The following is a 27,632-nucleotide window of genomic DNA, read 5'->3' on the forward strand; positions in this document are numbered from 1 at the left end:
TCCTCCTCAAACGTCTGCCTCACTGAGCGCTCTTCACAGTCTTAGCAAAACTGCAAAATTACCACATGACTTGGGCTTTCTATTCTCCTGCAAAACCACCAATGCTATGGCCTCAAATACAAAGGTTGGTCTATGATGCACTTCTAAGACAACCCCACCTACCCAGGGCTAACCTGAGCACATCTCTGAAGCAATTCCAGGATCAACAGGACTTCTCCAGATCTGAGATTTGAGTCAGGACTTGCTGGGTATCTGAAGCTATTTCTTAGGCAGGAGATAATGGTTATGGAAAATTCTGGAAACTGTGTAACAACTAAGGCTCCAGAGCTTCTCAACATGCTGACCCTAGTCATACAGTCAATGTTTTCATTCACATTAAAGTCTCCTGTTTGGTTTAAATACTTACATCATTTTCTAAAAAATTAAACATGCTTCTTTCAGCCAACTCCTTTGACTCTTCAAATTTTTCTACTGCTTGTCTGACTTCTTCATCTGGTATCTTACCTACTCGCTTCTTTTTATAATCGTAATCCAGGCGGCGGCCTTCCAGCTTTTTCAGGTGGTGCTAAGAGACAAAGGGGTCCTTCAGAGAACTGTGATGCTCAAACACAGCACAAAGAAATATTCAGCATTTCTGTGAAAATAGTCATTGCTTTTTCTTGGCATAAATTCTAGGGGGCAGGATCCCACCTTACACTTCTTTTGCATGCACTCATCATCTATTAGAGGCTCCCTTCACTGCCGGTCTACAAGGGATATTTGTGGAATGAATGAATGGGTAGACGGATGGATGGATGGAAGACAGAATGAATGAGTGTCTATATGGAACATAAGGATGCAGTATCAGTATGCAGATTAATTTTCCAAGGTTCTCTATAGGACCCCTCACTTAGGCTCCATTAATGTCCAGATAATTTCCAACCAAATTAACTATACCCAAAAAAAGTATGTTTCTTTTGGTACTATTGTCAACTCCTCACTAATAAGTAGATTATAAAAACACAAATTTCTAGTATCCTCTAGAATACTTATGCATCTTCCATAAAGTTCCCAAACAATTACAGAACAAGTTGAATAAATGCCCTCGATGAATGTGATACAGAGGACAGATACTCACAGGCAACCTCTGAAATGATGGAATTTCTTTTTAAAAATATGATCTCTTTAACAAAGTAAAACAATTATAAATATTAGAGGTGCCCATTCGTGGAATGCAGTGCCTTGTGTGGCAGTAAGTTCCCCATCACAGTTTGTGTTCAAGTAGAGGGATCCCATGTCAGAAATACTATAGAAGGGATAACCGCACAGGGCAAGGGAGTTTATGACCATAACCCCTGGAAAACAGATATTTGATATTGAAAGTGTATGTGAAAACAGATTGTCCCACTGAAGCACGTGGGTAACTTGACTATTCTTTCTAGTGGGAAGCACTGGTTCTAACCTCCATAATGATTGGGTGAAGAGTATATGGGACAAAGAGTCAGGATCATCTGTCTTCTGACACGTTCTTCTGACTCTGGGCAAGTCTCTGAATCCCTCTGTGCCTCCACATATGTGGCTGTAAACGGGCACAACCAGGCTTGGTCTGGCTACGTATGGGTGACGAAACATTTATAGAAGCCCTTTGAGTCCACAAGACCTTTTACAGATATGTCAGTCATGTGTTAAATGAACAGGCTCTCCACTCCAGATGTCCAAGATATATAGAGCACAGCTGAGACTATGAAAAGCCTTCTGAATATTAGACTCTTTAATTCTTGATCATCTATAGGATTTAAGTTTAAATTTATACAGTTTCTCTATCAAACCAGAGTTGAAGAACAAGAGACACCATTTAGAAAATTATTTTTTTGCATAGGGAGAAACATTTAAGGATATGTGTATTTTGTACATTTCTCCCACTCACTGCTCAGGATCCACATTTGTGTCCATGACTAGCTACCCTACTGAACCAGGTCAAGTGGAAGAGCAATGTCATCCAGTGGACTTTCTGTACAGCTTTCTTCAAGGTCAGCAGCACAAGAAGAAATGGCATATTATGTATTTCAGCAAAGGAGGTATTTGGTTCTAAGGTTCTGCATTTGGGAAAGATGTTTTGGCATCCCCACAACACAGAATGTCTCTTCTCTAGAATCATCTGTTCAATAATAATCTGTGAGCACAAAGGCTGCGCTAGTCATGCAAAAGTGAACAAAACATGCCTCCTTACGCCAAAGCACTTGCTGCCAAACAATAGAAAAAGAGAAGCAGTGATGCTCACAGCACAGGAAGCACAGAAGGAGCACCTGATTAAGCCGGGGAGAGAACAAGAGCTTCCCAAAGGACCGAACATCTGAGCTGAGATCTGCAACGTGAGATGACTTAGCCAGGAGAAGGTGGAAAAGGAGAAAGACAAAGAATAAAAAGAGAGCACAAAGCAAAACATCCCCTGGGGACTGTAAGTAATTCATTGAGGCCAGGCAGAGAGTTCAAGTGGGAAGGGGTGAGCGATCAACCCGCAGAGAGAAGGAGGGGCCAGGAATTAGGGACTACGGTGCTGGATCTTTACCCCCAAAGTCAGTGGGCAGCTACTGGGGGCTTGTACCTTAGGAAGACTCTGGCTGTGGTGTGGAGAGTGGACTGGAGGGGCCGAGATGTGAAGCCGGGAGTCAAGGGCTGCTGTGCTGATGGGTTTAACCGTTAACCCGAAGAAGCCTACAGAGAGAAAGGGGAAGAAGGGAGATTCCGGAGAGAGGATGCCGGATGTGGCAAAGGCCCTGAGGAGATGAGGATAATGGACTCTGGGGTCCAGCGGAGGACTGGCCTGAGGGGAAGAGGGCAATGGAAGTAAGGAGTTGAGGAGGGTGCTGGGGGGAAGGCTGGGTGGGGGGTCGGGTAGCAGAATATCCTGGGAGTTCCTGAACAGTTGCTTTCATTTTTCTTTCAACCTTCCTGAATTCCCCTCCATAGCCTTTGGTTTTGGTGTAAATTCTAAATGCCTATACGGGCATCCAGGACTTTCCATTAGGAAGCTCTGGAATAGGGCCCAAGTATTTGCATTTCTAACATGTGATGCCGATGCTGCTTAGGGACCACACCATGAGAATCTGGGCCTGAAGAAAGGAAAAGGGGACATCCCCAAGGCTTGGGTGACTTCCAAGCTGGTCCAGGCTGCATTCAGATCACTCCTCAAGGCACCACCAGGAAGGTCTTCTGGGCAGCTTCTCCAGGGGGTGCCCAAAGAAGGTCTCGATGCAGCCTGTCCCTCCAGAGTAGAAGTCCCTGGCAGGGTAGAAGTCTCAAGACTGTTTTTGCATATCTGCAAAAGCACCAGCAAACAAGTGGCATGTGATTACCTACAGGTCCCTGAAAGCTCCCGTGTATGCTCTGGAGGGCCATTTTAACATTTTCCTGATACAAAATGTTGATTCCTAGGTACTGATCTCCTTAAGAAGTAATGGAAAATAACGATCACTAGTGCAACGTATCAAAAGACGCAGCTAGGGAGTGTTCTAATTTCATGTAGCTGTCCAGTAATAGCCAGGACATGGAAGCAACCGAAGTGCCCATCGACAGATGAATGGATAAAGAAGATGTGGCACATATATACAATGGAATATTACTCAGCCATGAAAAGAAATGAAATTGAGTTATTTGTAGTGAGGTGGATGGACCTAGAGTCTGTCAAACAGAGTGAAGTAAGTCAGAAAGAGAAAAACAAATACCATATGCTAACACATATATATGGAATCTAAAAAATCAAGTTCTGAAGAACCTAGGGGCAGGACAGGAATAAAGACATAGACATAGAGAATGGACTTGAGGACACAGGGAGGGGGAAGGGTAAGCTGGGATGAAGTGAACGAGTGGCATGGACTTATAAATACTACCAAATGTAAAATAGATAGCTAGTGGGAAGCAGCCGCATAGCACAGGGAGATCAGCTCAGTGCTTTGTGACCACCTAGAGGGGTGGGATAGGGAGGGTGGGAGGGAGATGCAAGAGGGAGGGGATATGGGGATATATGTATATGTATAGCTGATTCACTTTGTTATACAGCAGAAACTAACACATCATTGTACAGCAATTATACTCCAATAAAGATGCTAAAAAAAAAAAGATGCAGCTAGTATGGTATGATTTTGATAATCAAAAATCCAATACACGGAATTCGCTGGCAGTCCGGTGGTTAGGACTCTGTGCTTTCACTGCTGATGGTCCGGGTTCAATCCCTGGTCGGGAAATTAAGATCCCACAAGCCGTGGGGTGTGGCAAAAAAAAAAAAAAAAAAGGTATTAAAAAAATAAAGATTGCTTTTAAAAAAATCCAGTACAAAGTTATGCAGTCATTTTGTTATGTGAGAAATGACTGTAGAAATATGTATCTTGAACTTGGCTTCTAGCTGGCTTCAATCAGGTACAAAATCAAGGGCTAATTGATCCTGGGACTCTTTCCCAATGAGCCAGGTAAACATAACTGAGTTATTTTTTTACCACCCACAATAAGATGATGCGTTCACTGAGTTGCTACAGAAATGTTCTAATGATTTTAAATAGTATAACCATCATACTCAATAGCAACAGGCAGATTGACAGCCTAGAAAACTTACCCCAATCTCTTTTAAATCTTTGTCTTGTAGTAACTGAAGTGGATCAATAAAAGTTTGCTTTACATTAATATCAAGAGAGTCTTTCACCTCAGCCATTAGCTTCATGGATTCGCCAACTTCTATCAATGCATTGCCTTCAACAGAAAATACAAATAAAAAAGGTTCTTTAGCAGACCTCACTCTAAGTTAACAGTGATATTTATTTAATTTTTTCCCAAAAGTTTGTGATGATCAATGGTGTGTAACAAGGTCCTCAGCTCTGGGACCTTTGAATCTTGACCCAGAGAAAAGAAAATGTAAAAACGAGAAAGTCTTTCTAAATATTTTCCACATTTTCCTCACTACTTCTGCACTTTCTCCACCGCATAGAATAGAACTCTGAGGCTCAGACAGGCTGAGGCACTTACCGTATCAGCCACTAGATGGGGTTAAAGCTTCTTTTTTTAAACTGGTAGTTTTGTGAACTGGCACCAAGGGTTCCTTAGAGGCGCAAGAACAAAATCCGTCTTTGTAAACAATAAAAGGACTCATTCATCAGGGGTTAAGTATTAACCAATAAAGAGTACAACAGAAATAAATGAACAAAACCTCATCTCAGCTTCTAGCTGCTAGGTCTTCTTAAGGCCACTCCTTGTATTCTTGAGATGGTTCTAAGTTTCCCTACCCCTTCTGATGTCAAAGAAAGTCTGGCAGTGTCACACAGGACAGCCTTTCAGCAGGGTGGGAAGGGTCTGCTCTTGCAGTGAGGTCCAGGCCAGCCATGCCAGACTTGGGCAGCGATGGGCAGCTTTAGCTGGATTAAATCCTGGTATTCGGCACCAGCTAACCTGCAGTAATTTGAAAGCAGGCATCCTGGTAGCTGAGCACTATGAGGGTTGCAGCTTTTCTAGAAGACATATCTGGGAAATGCTGCACTAAGCTGAACTCTTCTTCCTGAAGTTGGGGTCTTCCAAATCAATCTCATAAAAGGTTAGAGCTTGGGGTCTCTCAACTCCCAGGCTTGAAGAAGACCTGAAATCCCAGCCCAAGAATTTGCATTTCTAGCTAATTCTGACCTTCAAGTTGTTTCACCTACGAGTCATAGGCATGTACAGTTTATTCATCTGTAAAACAGGGATAGCAATATCGCCTCACCTCACTTTTTATTTTTTTAAGGAATAGCATAAACAGTGTATGTTATAGGACCTTGCAAAATGTAAGTGGAAACCATTACTCCAAACCACAACTGACCGAGACTCTGTTTTGGCACATGGGTAGCTTTGTTCCTCCTGGGAGGCTATGTCTCCTTAACTAACTTCCCAGAGTCTGGTTCTAACTCATTCTGAGATGGAAATGAGAACGTCCTTTCCTGGCCTGAGGACTCTTTCCTGCCCAGCTGGTCAGAAATGGAGGATATGGCTTCTGACCCCACTGCTCACTCTGCCACCAGTGCCCACACCCCAGAATGTCAGTTAATTTAGCTTTGATGAAAACATTTCTAAATTTGTTTCTTAGAAAGCGCCAAAGGTGACATTCTGAATATTAGCTGTCACCTCCATGGGTTTGATATCCCCTCTCCTTGCTCAAGATTCCAATTCCATAAGGACGTGGGACTCAGCTTCCACCAGTGGAGGTCTCTGCCCTTGAGGAAATTTCTGTGTGGCCCCAAGAAGAAAGCATCCTACAGCACAGTCTTTTCCTCAGAACAGCAAGCAACCCCTCTGTTCCTAATGCCCTCCTGATGTCAGCTCTCTCTCGCTGGGTACCTAGGAAGCTACCAAATTGTCTGCCCTTCAAATCCCCTGCCCTGTCACCTGACCAGACGCACTGCAGGACTGTCCATGGATGTCAGGGCCTGCCTGGCGGTCTCTCCTGTTCCCTCCATTGGTCAGCCTTCAGGACAAGGAATAGGCCATCTTGGCCCCATTCACCCAGGAAATAAAATAAAATTCACATTATACTGCTCTGAAGGATACTGTTACCCTCTGTGACTAACTAGTGTTTTAACATATGGGATTTTTTTTTTAAGTTTTCAAAAGACTTTCCCCCCACTTTCCTAGATGAATGACTATGGCCTAATACTGGAATCATCAATTTCCATATCTTGCTTTGCTACCACTACATGAGTAGCAAACGTGCCAAATTCTCCCGGAAGATTTAACGTATCAAATTTGACTCACACCCAATATAATTTATCAATTTAAAGTAATCTCAATCAAAATTTAATAAGTTTTTTGGGGATTCTCTGAGGGTCCAGTAGTTAGGACTCAGTGCTTTCACTACTAAGGGCCTGGGTATTCTGAATCCCTGGTCGGGGAACTAAGATGCTACAAGCAAAAAAAAAAAATTAGTAAGTTTCTTGTTTTTTAGTAGAGGGGATTTACAATGACTCTAAGTTTCATCTGGAAAAATAAAACAGACGAGTATGTCCATGCAATTTTTATAACATTTTGGGGAAATTTTAGTTAAATATATTAAAATATATTTTAAAATGACAATATTTAAAACAACATGACACTTGATCAAAACAGGGTACAGACCAAGAAAACAGAAGAGAAAGACCAGAAACAAACTTAAAATATATAAAATTTTATAACAAAAAAGTTATAGAAAATCAGCAGAAAAAGGTTGAACTTTTCAATAAAATGTTAGGGCAACTGGCTATGTATTTGTGAGAACACAAAATGAAAACCCTATTGCACAGTACTCATCCATTAAATTCAGGAGCTTGGGAATTTAAAGGTAAGAAAAGAAAACATATGTATGAAAATAAAGTATAAATAAATATTTACACAGCTTATTAGTGAAGCGGGGAGGAGCAGAAAAGTTTTTCTAAACATGATACCAAAGCCATAAACCATAAAAGAAGACCAATGAGCCCCACTAAATAAAAAGCAAAAATCTTGTTCCATTAAAATGACCTCCACCTACAACATCAGAAGGTACATGCCTACCTGGGGCAAAACTTCATCAACATATGAGACAGACAAAAAGCAAGTATCCTGACCACTGAAAAAGCTCATAAACCAGTAAGAAAAAAAAAATGAACACCTTAATAGAAAAGTAGGCAAAGGACACAAATATACAATTCACAAAGATGATGACAAACGTGAAAAGAAAATCTACCTCACGCATAATCCAAAAAATAAAGTTAAAACAGCGCCCAGATATCAGTTTTATTTGCTATAAATCAAATTATCAGTTATTTAAAAGGAAACTAAAAAGATAATTCCCAGAATTAGTACCTGTGCTGAGAAACACACTCTCATACCTTCCTGGCAGGAGTGTCAAAATGGTATAACCTTTCTGGAGGGTCATTTGGGACTATGCTTCAAACACCTGAAAAATCGGGCATACTCTTTTTTTTTTTTTTTTCTGGTCAAGCACTATGAGTTTATTTAGTAATGTAAACTCCAGTGATGATTAATTTTTCATAGCTGCCTACATATACAAGTTTTCATGGCATACAGATTGTCAAGAGAGCTCTCTAGGTTACAAAAGATACTTGTTACCAGATTTTTTCTGCTAAAATAATAACTTTAATGGAAGATATGACAAAAAAATTAGATAAGATTTGGTACCGTATAAGACACCAGCAGGGTACAGTGCCAAATTAAGAACAGAAAAAAGGTCTTTAGAAGATAGCAGGTTCTAATATGTATATGTATAACTATTTCAATTTGTGTACACCTGAAACTAACACATATTGTAAATCAACCATACTCCAATAAAAATTTTTTTAAAAAAGGATAGTAGGTTCTAGCTATTTATCAAACTATATAAACTTATAAGTAAAGCCCTACCAAATTAGTGTACCAGAGGTACCAAATTTGTATACCAAAGGAGTGGGACTTAGAAAGACTGCATTTCTCTTTTGAAATTCAAAGCATCTCTAGGAACTAGAAAAGTTATTTTACAGATGACTACACTAAAATTTTAAACAACAAATGATCTACTAAGGCAATGTAAATATGTTTCAAGGCTAGAAAAACTATCCCCATACTTTCCTGACATCACTCTAAACATAAGAATCGCAGTATGCTAAAATCTCAAAGCTAATATATTAAACATATTTGATATTTGGGGCTTTCTGAAATTATTTTTAGAATTTTACTTTACAAGTGGGAAATGCACTTTTAATTTTTTAATGACATTTTCCCCCTAGAGATAGAATTTAGACATTTATATCTTTTCAGAGCAAAAAAGTCATCAAAATAGGAGACTAGCATAGTACCAGCCTACAGATAATGGTTACACATGCATGTGTCTTTATTAGTCTCCAAACCATTATGAATTTATTTCAAACAAGGTTCTCTAAGCCTTCATTATTTGTATGCAAAATCCAGAGAAAACCAGTTTATCAAATTACGATTTCGTGGTCACGATCAGGGAAAATGATACTCTTCCCTGCGAAGAAATACATGTCAGTCGTTGCAGAGGCAATTTAGACCTCTTTTATTGTCTGTTACCCAGGACAAACCTTTGCCAATATCTAATTACCCACGGAATCAAATTTAAATAAAATAAAGTATTAGAAGGTAGCCCATATGATGGGTATAATTTAGATGATCTTAGCCTAAATTTATCATTTGCTCCTCAATAAAGCACACTGACTCAGATATATGTTCCACAGATGATATGCTTTTCCTTAATCAGTGCAGAAATAGAATTTGTACATCCTGAAAATATGTTTATCTGTCTATCCATGAAGAAAGCTTCCTCTTATTTGCCTCTGTCTTGTTTTGAATATGTAATTCAGAGGTTTACAAACTTTTCCAATGACTGTATTTCAGCTTGTGTTTCATCAGGAAACATTTGAAAGGATGTTTTTATTTTACAGGTTTACTATTTGAAATTCATTATTGCTCAAGTTAGTAGTCGTGGGCAGTTTTCCTGTAGAGAGCAATTCCAAACACAATGAGTAGATGCCTGCTGGCTCGAATCAATAGGTTGTACCTCTTGTCCTTTCCCTATATTTGACCACACACTATTCTGTTGTCCATGGCCTCAGGCAAATCAGATTGGTCCTTTCTTCCCACGCCTCCCAAAAGGCCAAAACCGTTCAATGGCTACATTTTAAATAAGATTTATAACTGCCTGCAATAATCCTTTGAAGTTTTCTTACTAGAATGAAACATGAGTTTTAGGAGAGTTTCTGATTTAGTTGAAGTGGGGGGGGGGGCGGGTAACAAGCAATAGTCACAGTATTTTTAAAAAATATAATAATTCAGTGAAGATTATACATCAACTGATGTTGCCCTAAGTTTTCTCAGTTTTAAATGATTTTTTTTTAATTGCTAGGGAACAGGTTTAGACACAGGAAATAAAATACAGGCCAGTCCATTATTTACATGCTCTTCATCTTGGCCATGAGGTTTTCCAAGCTTTCACCAGAATCTTCCACTGTTACTTCAGGTACAGAATCTTCTTGCTTTGGGGGAACTGTATGTGCCACTGTAATTCCTTCAGGTAAGTCAGGAATTGGACCTGAAGAATTTTTCAGTTCCTCTTCTGAAACCTCAGGTACCAACTCAGTACCCCACTCATTGTCGTCATGTATTATCTCTTCCTCTTCTTGAACAACCTCCTGTGTGGGCAGTGCTGCTACCTTTTTCTTATATTCTTCCTGTTGCTTCCCACAATTTCTGTCATCACACTGAGGATTTGGCTTCATGGACATAGTAGGGAAAAAATCCTGCATTGCATTGTATCCAAGGTAAAAACTAACAGTACCAAAATTTAACAGAAACTTTAACACATTTTGTACCAAGATCCCAGCAACCACTCCCATAGTGGTAGGAAGACTGGTTGCACAAACGCCTTCTCGGTTCCGAGTCTTCTCATCAATATTTGCAGCAACTACAAGCGGTGGAACACACGCAAAACAAGCAGATCCTCCAGGAATTATGAGCTGTATGTGCCCTGAAACTGCATTTTCACTGACCCCAGACTCCATCCATGTTTGTCCAAGCTCATTACAAGCTGTATTTATTGTCATTCGAGCTTCAAAATTGTCCACACAGCTAAGAACTAGGTCAACAGGTTTTCCTTCTTCTAATCCACCATTGCTTATTCTATTCATGAAACGTTCAAAGTTTTCTACTGTGGTTACATTGTAGTTGCGTACTTCAAAAAGAACATCAGGATTAATGTTCCTCAAAGTATGTTCTGCTGCTTGAACTTTACTTAATCCTGCTTGATGAGGTTGGAAGAAAAGTCTATTCACATTGGCCAGTTCCACCTTGTCATAGTCAAAGAGTAGCAACTTACCAATGCCACATCTTGTCAGCATTTCAGCAGTCACACTGCCAACTCCACCAACACCTACTATTGCTACAGCAAAGGTACGGATTTTCTCATAGTCACTTACAATTCCCATTCGTTTCAATGCCATCAAGCGGCTGTAGGGGTTGGAATCCACCACTTCGGGGCTCATCTTTTCGATGCAGGCCCGACCACCTCCTCCATCGCCACCCCCCAGGGCCCGGCGACTTCTCTCCTGGGCCAGTTCCCACCCCGGCTCCTCAACCCACTGTTGCAGCCGCTCCACAGACTCAGCCATGGCTGGGACCCTGGCCGCCAGTGCTCCCAGCCCCGGTCGTCGACGTCACCGCCGCCCCACGCTGTTGGCCTGCTGGGCCCGCGAGGGGTATGTGAGGAGGCACCTCGCGGCGGCCTTCCTAGCCCACAACCCTGAGGAAGCCCTCCCGGCGCCTCCCGGACTGACAATCTCCGCCGCTCCCGTGGGCCTCCTGGCCGGGCATACTCTTGACTCAGCAACTTCACTACCAGGGATTTCATCTAAGAACATAATCTTGGATATTCCCAAAGCTTTATCCATGAAAGTGCCTATCGTAAATGCTATGTAATTTTTTCTTTCACATAAAGAAGAAAAATCTAAATATCCTAAATGGGATTGATGGAACAAACTGTGGATACATGGACTATTATGCAGCCTTTAAAAACAATGTGGTAGAAGACTGTCTTATGACGTGGACCATGCTACAGCCAGTGGGAAGAAGCAGATTACAAAAGGGAATTAGGGTATGTATACTATAACCCCATTTTAATTTTTTTAAAGGTGTATGTGAATATATATATAAGAATAAACAAAAGGTATAAAGGATATACAGCAAAGTGTGTAATTGGGCCCATCACTGGGTAGGGAACTATGGGTGATGCTGGCATTTTCCTTTATTTTACTTGCCTATGTTTTCTAAACTTCCTGCGATAAACACGTATTACTTTTCTTTTAATTTTTATTTATTTATTTATATTTTGGCTGCACCACTCGGCATGCAGGATCTTAGTTCCCCAACCAGGGATCGAACCCGCGCCCCCTGCATTGGAAGCACCAGGGTCTTAATCACTGGACCGCCAGGAAATTCCCGAACATGTATTGCTTTGATAATATGAACAAAATAACAAGCTTTGTTAAGATGAAGGTTTGTGCATAACCTAAAATCGACAAAGGATGCATTCTCAGCTCTCCCGGGTGATGTGGGAATACTCACCAAAAGTGGAGCCTTCCCCGAGCTCCTTCCCGTATTTCAGCATGCAGTCGCCCAGCAAGCCTTCCGTCTGTGGGTACCCCGTGGTTTTCACCTGTCCTCGGATCTTCGACACAGTGTTCAGCATTCCTAGCTTAGCTCTGTATGCTTAAAAACATTATCATTTGTAATTCCTTAAAATGGCACGACGGAGTGACAGGTACATAGCATGTAACAAACGGGGCTGGAGAAATCAAGGTCACCCTAGACAAAATGTCAGAGCCCTGAGACAGGAAGGTAACTTGTGTCACCAAGTTATTCGCATGGTTTTCTAGATTCTTAACCAGGGTGGGTGCTAAGGGCACTGTTGCACAAACATGATGAAAAATAGAAATTATGGCACACACTGTGGACTCCCAAATAATAGTAACTGGGGCTCTCATTACCCCACCCACAGCTTACTCACTGAGTCAGACACTGACACCTGGGCAGACAAATTTTCCTGGGGACCAATTGCAAACTAACAACAGAATTGCTGAGGTGGGTGTTGCAAACCAACTGGTAGTTAACAGCCCCCCACCCCCAAGAGGGTATCCAGACTTATGATATTTAACTTCATGGTACAGGGCCACTGCACTGCACACTCCTGTCTAGGAAGCCTAACCAGTAGGAGACAGATGCCCCCGTGGGGAACCGGAGTCTGTGCTGATGGTCCCTCAGGTGCAGCTCCACTCCTGGACCCAAGGGAAATGATAGGTGGCCACTAAGTCCCTTCTCTGACTTAGGCCATGAGTGTTTACTAATCCCAGCTCTGTGTGACACACCATGCTAATTACTGGGACTCCAGAGAGACCTAAGACAGCCTCTGACCTCAAGGAGCTCACAGTCTAGTGACTGGAAGGCAGAAAATACAAGATGTAATTATGCAAATAAAGTCTGATGTGGTGTACAGAAAGGAAAATATAACAATACGCTGAATAAAGATGGAAAGATGCCCCCCAAAAGTGCAGAAATAGTGTAAGATGAAGAAGGGGGAATGCTTATTATGGTTTATAACCAACAGATAAAGAGTTGGCTGCTTTGACCAAAGAAGAAATTAATACAGGACAAATCAGGAAATACCTAGGGGGAAATGTGACTATGAACTGAACACCAAGCTAAGGATTTGGGAATTTATTCTGTAGGCTAGGTGGTGGCTGAGATAATTTTACGTTGTAAAGGGGTAAATTTTTATTGTCTTTTATTTTAATAATTACATATTTATTGTGCATGCAAAGCACCAAGGATCCTGTTAAAATGTAGAGTCTGATGCAGTCAGTCTGGGATGAGCCCAAATTTCTGCATTTCCCACAGTCTCTCAGGGGATGCCGATCCTCCTGGGCCATGGACCACACTTCGAGTAGCAAAGCTTTAGACACTCACGGTGCCAGTCTTTTTGAATCTTCCCCACCTCATCCTTGAAGCACTTATCCTCCTGGTCCCCAGGCACACAGGCTTCACTCTCCCGTCACAAAGACACACAGACACACACAGACACACACAGACACACACACACACACACACACACACACTCTGCTCCTCTCCCCACTGTCAGGGCGGGACGTGGGATGCAGCAGTCCTGTGACTGAGGGCCACTAAATGGAATGAGAGGCTGCTAGGCCTCCCTTCCTCTTCTTCAGGAATAACCAGAGGTGTCTGGCCAAGTGGACACTTTCATTGTTGGCCAGTACCTCCCTACCCCATTCCAGTGTCAGCTCATTGAGGGCAGGTTCCCTTCCAACTCAACCGTATATCCCAGGACCCAGGAAACCCCCTCGCCTAGAGGGAGCATTTGCTAAACATGTGTTGACTGATTCATCAGGAAAAGGGACTTGTATGGTTCAATCACTGACAAGGCCCAGGAAGAGATATATAATTATGCTTTTTAAAACGATGATCAGCTGTACAGTTTTAAAGAATTCTATACCTGCCATCCTGCCTGGACATAATATTTTATTCAATGTATGTTTTTAAATTTATTTTCTAGATTTTCAGATGGTTGGATGTGTGCTGATTCCTACAGCCGAGGCAATCACGATAATTATGTGCAAATAATAAATTCATACAAAGTAAAGGCAGATTTGGAAAGCCACAGAATTCAAAGCTCGGACGCCCTCTACTGTTTTCTATAGTTTAGAACTTAGGAAAACTTCATCAAGGGATGCTGCTTCAATACCTAGGAGTGAAAAGACCTCCTGTCCAGAAGCTGCGGTAACACTGGACCTTCTCATGTTTCTCATGTTTTATCATACCTCACTTCATCAGCATTTAAGCCATGAAGTGAAAGCCGTTTCAAAGTCACAGGCACCGTTAGAACAGGATGGCAGAAATTTTTAAAAAAAGAAAAAAAGAGGAAACAGCTGAATAAGAAAACATGGACAAAATATTTAGTGGGTTTCCAAAGCATCTCATAAAAAACGTCTTTGCTTAGCAGTGTCTTGCTGCTAAGACCAAGACTCCACCCGAATAACGTCACCATAGTTCACAGAAGTGTCTGTTCTGTTTGTCATCAGCTAGGATTCACTGCAACTACCTTTAGTCACTCAACTTAAAAAAACTGAATTTCATTATTCGGACACAGAGGACATTGTTTCTAGATCACGTCAACCATACGCTCAGTAAACCTAGATTATTAGAATCTGTGACAGCGAATGAACAACTGAATATTTCAAGACATTTTCTAACTTTACCTGGATTCGGCTGAAGATATTCTGTAGCTTTTGAAAGAATTTCTGCAACAGCTTTATTGGTAACGTCTATTTTCTTAAAAAAAGAGAAACACATGAAGATATTGGTAAATGACAAACAGTGAATTCTACAGAAAAACAAACAGAGAAATAAATTTGATCAATTTAATATTTATAACACCATTTAATGATTTTAATCCAGATGGACATTTTCAACATTTTTGGAAGAGGTAATATTTTCTTAACTTTTTGATTCTGGGACATCCTTCCAATACTTGCTCCTCCCAATGATGGTGGAGAACACTAACTTCTTATTCAACATTAAAATGAATATTAATGTAATATTTAGGAAACTTGGACAAGTTATTATGCTCCACTAGATTATCGGTTGTGCTTGAAGGTCTCTCAAAACCAAGACTAGACATTTCTGAGCCAAACTTTCCTTATTTGCTGGGTGAACTTGAATTTCTGTACTTGTATAAGGATGCCATAATAAGGATTCATGTGAGAAACTACCTCAGTAAGCCAACGACAAAAGAATCATCATCACTAGTATCAATATTATCACTGAAATACATATTCTTCTGTTCTGTGGGCAGAAGATGCTAACAACAAAGGTTTCCCTGCCAGGTTAAGACTGAATCTTTCCTTCCTCAAAACCATTCCTGTATACTCTGGCTGTTGGTTAACCAGAAAATGAATGTGAGACTATACAATAAAAGTTAACTATGCACATTTCAATAGCTTTACTTTATACCATCAACAGCCCAAAAGAAAATGTTTTAAAGGAAAAGGAGATCCCGCTCATAAGAGCAGCAATTAAAAAATAAGCCATAACGAGGAAGAAATATTATGAGAAATGTACAATACATACTTGAAAAGCCACATTCCTAGATGGGAAAATTCAGTTTTGGAAATATGTAAATCCTCCCCCAATTAACATGTAAAAGTAATTCAAAGCCTATCACACTTTCAATTTTTTCTTTTTTTGGTTAAAACTTGGCAAATTAATAATAAAGTTAGATTCATACATCACACTACATACAGGATTAAAAATATGGACCTAAAAACAAACTGTAAAAGTACTAAACTATGCAGGAGAATATTTTGAAATACGGGGGTGGAAAGGATATTCCAGGCATCACCGAAATCCAAGCATCATAGATAAAAAGACCTAAATTCTGACTCCATAAAATTTCAAATGGAACGGTGAAAAGACACAATACACGAAGTTTGATAAAAGTGGTGAACAGAAACTAAAATGCAAAAAAATAAAGGGTTAGTATCTATTATACTCCGTACTCCCATTAGAAAAAAAAAGCAACCTGACTAGAAAGAAGGCAATCCACAAAAGAGGAGAAATACAAGTTGCTTATAAACATTTGACAAAATATTCAGGAAAATTATAAATTAAAAGGAGATACTTTCCACTCACCAGATTGACCCTCCAAAAATCTTTTTTAATTGACTGGATGCCATATAAGGTATTATACAGGTATGGAGTAATGGGCCCTTTCATATACAATAGGAGTGCTAAATGATACAATCTTTTTGAGATCAAGGTGAAGTACCTATTAATGTACCATCTATCATACTTCCAGGGGCTTAGCATCTAGAAACATACCAGTAAACTGCACGGAGGTAAAAAGATGTTTCTTAGACCATTTTACATAGTCATAAAAACTGAAAACAACTTAAATTACAATCAATAGGAGATTGACTTGATAAATTGTGAAACATCCAAGTAAGGAATACTCTTTAATCACAGGGGGAAAATACACAGAAGATCTATAGGTACTGGGAAGACGTCCACTGTACGTTGCTAAGGAAAAAAGCAACCTGGGAGTGATGTCTAATACAAAAAAACTCATTTTTGTCATTTAAAAATCTATGATCTGTTCAGGGTCAGAAGCTTTCAACGAAGCACTCTCATCCAACCTGAAATTGTATTTGTTCCCCTTAGCTGAATGCTTAAATCTGGGGCCCCAGGAAGGTTTAAAAAGACAGTACAGAAATGAATCAAACCCATATTACTGATACACGTGTGCTAGCTGTGTGTGTGGGAATGTGCCTGTGTGTATGTGTACTTGACCTGGTAACGAGTTTTGTAAACTTTGAACTCTCTTCAGTATGTTCAATTGTTTATGAAGATCTTTGAAATGTTTAAGAAAATTTGATAATTTAATGTTTACATTTTATTAGAGTTACAAGAAATGTAAGTGCATAGGAAAATCCTGTTTTAGATTTGATGTTAAGTTTGAGGGACTCCTATGCACTGCATTTGTATTGCAGGAATTTGCATTAAGGGAATTTGCTTAATTATGTAACTAGTTGGTGACAAACGTATAAGGATTTCATCTGTTCAGCTTATGACTTAATGGAAACTAAAATGAAGATTAACTAAAAATGATCATCACTTTTATACTGAAATTACTAATTTATAAATAAAATCTATATGTGCAGTTTAAGGCTTAAGAAGAACTAGGTTTTTTATCATATAATATCGCTTATATGTGGAATCAAGAAAAATGGTACAGATGAACTTATTTGCAAAGCAGAAATAGAGTCACAGATGTAGAGAACAAACTTATGGTTACCAAGGCGGGAAGGGAGGATGGGATGAATTGGGAGGTTGGGACTGACATATATACACTACTATGTATAAAACAGATAGCTAATGAGAGCCTGCTGTGTAGCACAGGGAACTCTACTCAGTGCTCTGTGGTGACCTAAATGGGAAGGAAATCCAAAAAGGAGGGGATATATGTATATGTATAGCTGATTCACTTTGCTGTACAGCAGAAACTAACACAACATTGTAAAGCAACTATACTCCAATAAAAATTAATTTTAAAAAAAGAAAAAGAAAAAAACCTAGGTTTTAGATTTATAACTTTATATATATTCAATATTAATTAAAACACAACGTAGAGTGGTCATTCCATGTATACAACCCTCTTTGGACATGAAAAGCCACCAGGTATCTAGGAGTCACCTCTGAGGGGTGAGGATGAGAGGAGGTAGAGGCGGGAATACTTTCTACTTAGACTCTTCTATTTCTTTTGGGAAAAAAATGCCAAGAAACAAATGGCCTAAAACTCACAGGCCTTGATGTACACAAACTGGTGGTGCTTCCAGGACAGCCCAGGAATCAATACAAGGAATAAACCCTTTACAGATTAAAGAGGATGCCACCAAACATGTTGGCAAAAATAGGCAATCACGTTGAACACTGAAAAAAATAACTCATGTAGTTTAAAAACAAAAAAATTGAAAACAAAACCTCCCTTCTAGAATAAATGAGGACATCGGGGGGTGGGTATGTGTGTTCAGGTTAGGCAAATGCAATGCAAATATCTCAGCAAACCATCAGGACAAACAGGGGAAAGCAGAGAGGTGAAAATTATTTTTGTAAAGCCTACCTGGTGTGAGGGCGTCTTTGTTGGTAGATTAAATCTGGAATTTCCATCTGTGTTGGTACCCTACCCCTGAGGTGCCCAAAGCCTGTGCCACTGACACTCCCAGACCTCAGCCCTTGGGTTAGAGAGCTGCTGGCAGCCCTGATTTCTGACACCTGTTTATAATAATCTCTCTTTTTTTTTTTAATTTAAAGAATCGGGAGATTGGGATTGATATATATACACTAATAGGTATAAAATGGATAACTAATAAGAACCTGCTGTATAAAAAAATAAATAAAATAAAATTCAAAAAAAAAATCCACATCTGTCATTATATCCTTCTAATTCCTTATGTAGTTTGTGTTTTCCCTTTTCCCTCTCTTGCTCACACTTAGTAGAGGTGGTCTTTCAAAAAAAGAGTTCTTGGTTTTATTTATTGATTCTACCTTTTTGTTATTATGGTTTTATATTTTATTAATTTCTCATTTATCTGTATTGATTTCTTCCTTCCACCTAGAGTGATTTACTTTGCTGTTATTTTCCTAGTTTTTTGGCTTGAATGATTTATTCGCTCTCTTCCAACAATTTATTTTCTATTAAATGCATTGAAGACTTAGCCATATATCACAGATTTTGACATAGACAGTTCTCATGACTAAGTGATCTTTAATTTTACTTTTCATTTCCTCTTGAAACAAGAATTATTTTTACATGTTCTCCCATTTCCAAACATCCAGAATTTGGCAACTATGCCTTCCTTGTAATCCTGTATTCTATGATTTTACTTTGAGAAATCTGTTGAGTTTTTTTCCCATATCCCAATAAATAGCTGATTATTGAAATTGTTTTAAAGAAATCTGAAATTAATTCTCAATTTGAGGAATGCAAATATCTATATTATTTACAATCAAAGTTAATAGTCATACTTTATGAAAATTCTCTATGAGCCTATTATTTAATTATCTGTTATTTTATGAGAAAGGTATGCAAAATCTACTACTCTGATTTTTGTCAGTTCTCTATGCATTGACAGCTTTTACCTTACATATTCAGATGCCATGTTAAATGATGCATAATGGTTCATAACTGCTATAATTTCCTGATAGATTACATGATACATCTTTCTATAATTTTTTAAAACCTTCTTTTTCCTTTTAGTGGCCTCATAATTCACCTCTTCTAGAAAGTCCTTAAAACTTCTTGACCTATTAAATATTTCCATGCTTTTCACTGCTGTAATAAAACAGATAACAGATTTTTTTTTTGTATTTCTTCTGTCACTCATTCAGGTTTGGGAGGGAAAGGAAGTAAACAAGAGGGGTCTCAGTCCAACAACCGAAACTGAAATTATTGAAATGTACTTTTAAACTTAACATCTCAACTGAATCATTTTATTAGTAATAAAGTTACACAAATATCTTTATCTATCAAGAGATTTTTAAAGTAATTTTAGGTATGCCAATGATGTTTAAATGTTCTATGTTTTTCAATCTTCAGAAACTAACTTTTTCCAAAAGCAAAACAAAATAAGCTTTCTATCAAGGCCTTAACATTTCTAGAAAATTAATTGTGCTCACCCAGAAAATAAGAAGCTCCCTGGAGGACAGTGTGGCCAGATCCAGGGTATCCTGAAGACAGTAACCCCTACACCCCCAAGGCACAGTCTGGGGCTGGACTTTCTTCCCCAGAATCTGCTGAAAGCTCTACTACCTGCTATAGCCTGTATCGTCCATGTTACACCTGAGGAAAGATGCTTTGCTTTCTCTCTGCCCTCTCTCACCTGGGGACTCTAATTATTAAAACTAGGCTATGTTTAAAGGTCCCAAAACAAAGGGGAAAGGACCTGAGGAAGCTGATAATTAGTGATGGTCCCACTTCTGCCTCCACCTAAACTACTTCACACAGTTGACCAGGAAGCTTGTTCAGGGACCGAGACTCTACAGTCTTCCTTTGTCATGTGTTAACAATCACGTCTGTAACGTGCTCATTGTATTTTTTAAATGCTTTCATACACGTTAATTTTTCTGCATAATTCTCAAAACATCCACATGAGGCAAGCAGAGCACATATTATCATCCTTGTGTCACCCGTCAGGAAACTCTGAAACCAGCTTATCCAAGTTGATTGACATGGCTGGTTCCAGTGGATAAAACTTACTTGTTATGTAGCTGCTGAAACACATGGGAACAGGGTCAGAGTCTTCCACACATTAAATCAATATTTATATATTCGAAGAGCCTCCTCCCAGTAATACATTTCGACTCTCCAAGATATTAAATCACAATCACTTTGGCCTACACTGTTTGCCAAGATGGACCATCTTTTGAGCATTCTGACTCTTGTCCACCAGAGGGAACCAGTTAGCCAATATCCCATCTCCCAAGGTCCAGGGTCTTTATTTGGACCTTGAAGTATGAAAGAACTGCCTTTTGGATTCCATAATCCACACCTGAATTCAAACATCCTAGATCCCCACTCTAATATCCTTTACAGTATCAGTATATATCACATCACAATGAAAGTCAAGTTTATAAGATAATTTACATTAAAATGTTCTCTTACCCTTTCCATGTCAAGAAATTCATCATCTAGTTTCGTTCCTTCAACGCCACTTATTTTTTCACTAAACAGCTGTAGAAATAAACACAAGTAATTGTACTGTACAATCATTTGTTATCACAGTATTTTACCCAAATTATTACAAACAAAAACAAAAAAACTCAGGTTCAGCTTGTTGGATTTTTTTGAATTAAGTCATTTAAGAAAATTGTTGGAAGGAGTAACCATAGCTAAGAACATGGGAAGATACACATTCCTCACTCATTCAACAGATATTTATTATGCACCTACTATATGTAAAACACATGGTAGTTGCTCTAGTAGAAACATAAGTAAGATTAATCCTGGTCATCCAGGAACCCACAGTTCAGCAAAAGAGTTCATATACCAACAGTCAACTAAATTACAAGGGAGAGGGCTTCCCTGGTGGCACAGTGGTTAAGAATCCACCTGCCAATGCAGGGGACACGGGTTCGAGCCCTGGTCCGGGAAGATCCCACATGCTGTGGAACAGCTAAGCTCGTGCGCCACAGCTACTGAGCCTGCGCTCTAGAGCCCGCAAGCCACAACTACTGAGCCCGCAAGTCACAACTACTGAGCCCACACACCACAGCTACTGAAGCCCACGCGCCTAGAACCCAGGCTCCGCAACAAGAGAAGCCACCGCAATGAGAAGCCCGCGCACCGCAACGAAGTGTAGCCCCGGCTCGCTGCAACTAGAGAAAGCCCGCGTGCAGCAACGAAGACCCAACACAGCCAAAAATAAATAAATAAACTTATAAAATACAAGGGAGAAACAATAAGAATACAAAATAATAGTACGGAACACAAATTATTGTAAACATCTTAAGTGATAAGCATTTCAGTGATTCATAGAAAGGATTCTGTGAACCTACAGTGTAAAAGGTAAGGGTGGGATCCATCCAGGACTTGTTTCCTAGAAGGCTTGGCATCTGAACTGGCTTTTTAAGGACAGGGGACATTTCAACGGGCAGGACTGAAGGAAGGCCTTCTGGTGTGAGGCAGCATGAAAAACGACCCAGAGGCAGCAATTCGTAGGGCAGTTTCTCAGCCTTGGCATTCTGATACTTATATCAGATAATTCTTTGCTGAGGAGACTGTCCTGTGCATTGTAGGATGTTTAACAGCATCCCTGGCCTCTACCTACTAGAGACGGGCAGCACACACAACCCCATTGTGAAAACCAACAATGTCTCTGGACAGTTGAGAACTACTGATATATGACCAAGTGTGCTCAAGAAACAGCAGGAAATTTGGTTTAACTGTAATGAATGGTACTCAAGGGAGAATGAAGGAAAATAAAAGCTGAAAGGTAGGCAGAGGCCAGACCACACAGATTCTCAAATGCCAAGGTAAAGAATATGATTGAGAAGTCCCTAGAGTTTCTTCATCAAACAATGCAGTTGGAAAACCTTTTAGAAAACCAACTTTGGCTCCAGTGTGGGTTGGATTAGAAAACAAGGAGACTGGATGAGCAGTAGAAAATATGTTAAGTCACTTTCTTTAGAAAAGTACACATCTACAGGATTTGTTTACACCTTTAAAATACTTATATGAATATAAAACTCAGTAGTAAAGGGAGGTGGGTACCACCAATTAATGGTAAAAAAAAACAAACTGTAGGTTGTTTTAAATGTTAAGTGTGGTTTTCTGCTACTACTTACACTACTACTATCAGACACACAGTGTTACTGTTGAATAGGAAGAATATACATGCAGACAGTATTTAACTTAAATTTGAGGTGTGAGAGGGAATTACTTGAAGAGAGATGAAAGATTACCAAAAAAAGGCTACAACTCCCCATCTTCCCTGTTTCTATGTCTTTGCCATCCCTCCTAGACAGAGCTGGAGTCTATTTCCAGCTTAATGAATCGAGCTGGGCATGTGACTTGTTTTGACCCATAAAAACAAGCCTAGGCCCTACAAGATCTTGTGTGCTTTCACTCGTTCTCTTGAAACCCTGCTGCCACCATGTGAACAAGCCTGAGATAATTTGCTAGGTGGTGAGAGACAAGTGGTCCCAACACCTTCAGTCAGGACAACCAGTTAATTCCCCAAACCAGAGCTCTTTAGTTTGACCTGCAGCTGACTGCAGACACTGTGAAAGCCCAGCTGATACCAGCTTAATCTGCTGACCCATGGAAGCATGGGTCATTTACATGGTCATTGTTCTAGACCACTAAATGTTGGAGCACTTTGTTACTCAACAGAAGCTGACAGATACACTAAGACAACAGTTTTTGTTTTCAGGCTCAGTATTGAAGTCAGAGAGGATTATTCTAATGCCTTGATACCAGGGGTAACCTTCAACAAGAACAATTGAGAATCCCATTGCCATACACCAAGCAGCGTTTGAAACAGATATCCATCAATTAAGTCCCCCAAATCTCTTTTTGTTCAGTAGTGAAATCATTTAAAATATTGGTTCTTAACTTTGGAGGTAATTTTCTGAAAATTACACAACCACACCTGAGGAAAAACCCTCCACGTTCTGTTGCATGGTAAATTGCAAAAATGGCCATAATGCTTTGCAGTTCCTCCCATCAAGATATGGATTTTATTTCTCTACCCATAACTTGCTTTGGTCAATTGAATAGAATGTAAACAACCCTGTGTGAATATCTACTTTGGACCTTATAGATGCATTACAGCTATAAAGAGACTTGGTAGATATTTCTGCTCACTCTCTGAGGTCCACTGTGACCATCTCCATGTGAATAAGCCTGAGCTTGCCTGCTAGAGAATGAAAGACCACTTGGAACAGAGATAGCCATCCCAGCTGAGCCATCCCAGAGCACCAAAACCACAGCTCACCTGGCCACTGACCACCAAGAGGTCAGTGAGCCTGAGCCCAGCTAAGATCAGCCAGACCAACAGACCCACCCAGTAAATCCCTGCTCAAATTGCTGACCTACAGAGCTGTGAACTAAATAAATGGGTTTTAAGTCACTGTTTGGGGGCAGTTTGTTACACAGCAAAACTGACTGATACAATTACCTACAATTTCAGAGGGCTACTGGAACCACAGAAGCCCATGCATATATCCTTGTTTTAAAATATCCCTTTGAAAATCCTTCTAGTATTGAGAGTTAGACCTGAAACCTACCCAGCCTGAATCAGTTCTCACTGGTTCAGGTTATACTTGTTCTATTTTTAGAAATCAGAGTGTCTAATAGAAGGAGTGTTCCCACTTTTAAGAACAGAAACTAATGAGATTAATATTTGTTTCTTATTTGGAAGGAGACACCAATATGGGATTTTTTTCAACAGGAGTCATGGTTAAGAGTCATGATCATTCCTCTGTTTTTCCTGAATTCCCCAGTGATGTTCAGCTGTTTTGAAAAGTAAGCATAAATAGACGCATGAGGCTTCCCTGGTGGCGCAGTGGTTGAGAGTCCACCTGCCGATGCAGGGGACATGGGTTCGTGCCCTGGTCCGGGAAGATCCCACATGCCGCGGAGTGGCTGGGCCCATGAGCCATGGCTGCTGAGCCTGCACGTCTGGAGCCTGTGCTCCACAATGGGAGAGGCCACGACAGTGAAAGGCCCGCGTACCGCAAAAAAAAAAAAAAAAAAAAAAAGTCGCATGATATTAGCTCTTTAGACCACTTGATGATATTTAATTCTTCATCATTCAAGAAATATTGTTGAGCATCTACTATGTGATAGGGAGACATAAAGATAAGAAAGACAGGGGTGATCACTACAGGGCTCCTGACCTCATTCCAGAGTTACAGAAACTGCAGTCCTATTTCTTTTAAGTGTTGGAAACTATATATAAATACTGAAGCTTCTACTTCTGGTCAAAATGACTAGATAAACTCAACTATGATACATGGCCTATGCTCTCAATACATAGCAATGAAAGATTAAGTATCAAAAGAGAAAAGCAAAAAGATAAGCAATGCTTAAAAAGAGAATAAAGTTTTTGTATGGACAAGAAAAGGAACAGAAACACAATATGGCGAGCAGGGTTGAAGCCTCACTCTTGCTGAGCTTCTTGTCTGCCACAGGCTCTGGCAGCCAGCAGTCTGGTTCCTTTTGGGTAAAAAGGGATCTAAAGTGGTCCATGAGACAAGAACCTGGAATCAAGCCCTGCTCAAAGCCAGGGGATGGGCAGGAAAAGGAGGCTGGAAAAAATATCCAGATGCAAACCACTGTCCGAGGCTAGTATGTTTGGGAATCTGCAGGCTCATGGAGACTGGAGAGTAAAGAACCAATCAAGTTACCACCTCCACCCCCCACCAGCTCTGTGGCTAGATTGAGATATCCCCAATATCACCATAGAGCAGAAACCATCATTCAGCATCTGGGCCTTAGGAAGCGAGGTGGAAGAAATCACCACCACTAGATAGAAGGGTGCACAGAGGGATTACAAGTGACAAAAAGACCCCCTCCCCGATTAAAAGTTAGCCTCTAAATCTAAATTCTAAGGCCCATGAATCAATATAACATCAAGTAAGATAGCCAACAAAATCACAGATCACAACATGAATTTACTCCTGGTGAAAATACTTTTATGAAACAATCTGACAAAGACTTTATATGTTTAGACATTACCAATATGATAAATGAAGGAATAACTTCTATTAATAAAGAGCAAGTAATTACACAAAAGGAGGGGATTCTTAAATAGCTCTAAAAAATTAGAAATCTTGGAAATAAAAAAATAGATAGTCATGAAAATGAAAAATTCAAGAGATGATATAAACTCCAGACTGGGCATAATCAGAGAGAGAACTGGTAAACTGGAAAATATTACTAAGGAAACTCATCAAAGAACAAAACATTTTAAAGGACAAAGAAGTCTTACTTTTTTAATATGAAATGTCAATGAATATGGAGCATAAGTGAGAGGCTCCAAGATATACCTGATAAGCATTCCAGAAAAAAGGACATCATATGAGAGAATCAATATTTTGATTTAATAGCTCTTTTTTTCCTACAATTAAAGGCAGATATGAGTCTACAGTTTGAAAGTGCACTCAAGTGCTAAGCAAGGTAAATATTAACTCATACCTAGACACATCAAGATCTCAAGAATAAAAATTTCTAAAACTACCACAGGGGGAAAAACAAACAACCAAGGCAACAATAAAAATGACAGATTTCTCTTTGGCAAGAATAGACACCAGGATACAATGGAGGTAAAGCTTCAAAGTGCTGAGAAGAAATAAGTGAAAATCTAGAATTTTATGTCTCCCTAAACTGTTGTTTAATAAAGAGAACAAAATAAAGATATATACAGACTATCACAGTCACTAATAAAAGTAATGCTAAAATACTTCATCAAGGAAATAAAAATTGAACCAAAATGGAAAGTATGGATCACAAGAAACAATGGTGAGAACAGGAACTGAAAAAGTATGGTGGTAAATGTAACTATTGATTAAAAAACAAACAAGCAAAAGGTAAAATTAAATCCTTAAGCAATAATAACATAAGGAGTGGGAAGGGTGTTCAGTGGATATATATTTTTTTTTTTTTGCGGTACGCGGGCCTCTCACTGTTGTGGCCTCTCCCGTTGCAGAGCACAGGCTCCGGACACGCAGGCTCAGCGGCCATGGCTCACGGGCCCAGCCGCTCCGCGGCATGTGGCATCCTCCCGGACCGGGGCACGAACCCGCGTCCCCTGCATCGGCAGGCGGACTCTCAACCACTGCGCCACCAGGGAAGCCCTCAGTGGATATTTTGAACAGGCTAAGGTTTGTCTGTGTTCAGGAGGAGGTGGGAAATGGGCATAAATGTAACACTGTTATAATAATGTATGAGAAGTATCTGCTTTATATAATTAATGGTAGCTACTAAAAGCACAAAAAAATAATATACATATAATACTATGTGGGTTATAACATAGTATCCATACCAGCACATTTCGAAAATCAGTGTTTTCCAATCCAAAAGAAAACAAAGGCAAAGGATATGGAGGGGAACATAAAAGATGACCAGTGGAAACTACAAAATAAGACAGTAATCAGAAGTCCAAATAAATTAGTAATCATTACCTATGTAAATCAATTCAATTCAACCCATGAAAGGATAATTAATAGAGTAGATTTTTTAAATCCAGCTATATAAAGCTTTTAAGAGACACATCTAAAACACAACGCACAGAAAGAGTGAAAACAGATAAATTATACATACTAGGAAAATACCAATCAAACTAAACCCAGACAACAATAATATCAAACAAAAAAGACTTTAAGGCAAAGCATTAATAAGGATAGAGACTTAACCTAATAATAAAAGGAGCAATCCACCAAAATTCTGTTATAATATAATCCACCTAACAGCATAACTTCAGAAAGAAAAAAAAAGTAAAGCAAAAACTGAAAGAAATAACTGAAACTAACAAATCCACAATCATTATGGGGAGTTTAACACCTCTATCAGAAAACTGACAGATTAAAAAAAAAAAAACAAAAACTTGGAAGGGATATAGATGGTTTGAACGATCAAATTAATAACCCTAATCAAATATGCACGAATACATAAATCCCTCCGGTCAATAAACAGACAATGTATAGTCTTTGCAAGTATAGATAGAACATCAGAAACACTGACCATTTACTAGGTCACAAATCAGTCAGTACCACAAAGAACATATTTTTAACCATAATGCAATTAAATTAGAAATCTACAATATAAATAACTATGTAGGTATAAAATTTTAGAATTCAGTCCTAAATTACGATGAGTTTAAAAGGAAACCCTAAGAGGAATTAGCAAAATAATAATAATAACAATAAAAATACTATATGTCAAAACCTGTGAGATGCAGCGAAAGCAGTGTTTAGAAAGCACTGTATTACTGTATTTTTTTTAAAATTCATTTTTTTAAAAAAACACCTCAGTGTTTCAAACTGAC

At 39.4% G+C, this 27,632-nt stretch overlaps 2 protein-coding genes across 5 annotated transcripts in view; both read right to left on the minus strand.

The window, feature by feature from the left end:
• The window catches only part of SH3GL3 (SH3 domain containing GRB2 like 3, endophilin A3), a 144,548-nt gene that overhangs the window by 35,498 nt on the left and 81,418 nt on the right, over positions 1 to 27,632 (minus strand). For 3 of the 4 annotated variants that reach the window (XR_003796081.1, XM_029239463.1, XM_029239464.1), the window contains exons 2-6: positions 20,747 to 20,815; positions 14,787 to 14,859; positions 12,082 to 12,225; positions 4,589 to 4,722; positions 407 to 565 (exon numbers count right to left, since the gene is read on the minus strand). Coding sequence is in view for 3 of the 4 variants with exons in the window: in XM_029239463.1 (XP_029095296.1) it covers positions 407 to 565; positions 4,589 to 4,722; positions 12,082 to 12,225; positions 14,787 to 14,859; positions 20,747 to 20,815 (579 nt within the window). In the remaining variant the exon portion in view is untranslated. The remainder of the gene's footprint in view (positions 1 to 406; positions 566 to 4,588; positions 4,723 to 12,081; positions 12,226 to 14,786; positions 14,860 to 20,746; positions 20,816 to 27,632) is intronic. The other variant, XM_029239465.1, reaches the window with a different exon arrangement.
• LOC114905013 (ubiquitin-like modifier-activating enzyme 5) lies at positions 9,908 to 11,144 on the minus strand. Its single transcript, XM_029239466.1, has one exon. It carries the CDS (start codon positions 11,127 to 11,129, stop codon positions 9,915 to 9,917), a length of 1,215 nt encoding a protein of 404 aa, XP_029095299.1. The 5' UTR covers positions 11,130 to 11,144; the 3' UTR covers positions 9,908 to 9,914.

Source organism: Monodon monoceros, unplaced genomic scaffold, assembly GCF_005190385.1.
Source record: "Monodon monoceros isolate NGI ecotype Baffin Bay Population unplaced genomic scaffold, NGI_Narwhal_1 Super_Scaffold_21, whole genome shotgun sequence".
NCBI lineage: Eukaryota > Metazoa > Chordata > Mammalia > Artiodactyla > Monodontidae > Monodon > Monodon monoceros.

Excerpts from the sequence above, each read along its gene's own strand:
- LOC114905013 (XM_029239466.1), bottom strand. The coding sequence starts at position 11,129 with ATGGCTGAGTCTGTGGAGCGGCTGCAACAGTGGGTTGAGGAGCCGGGG.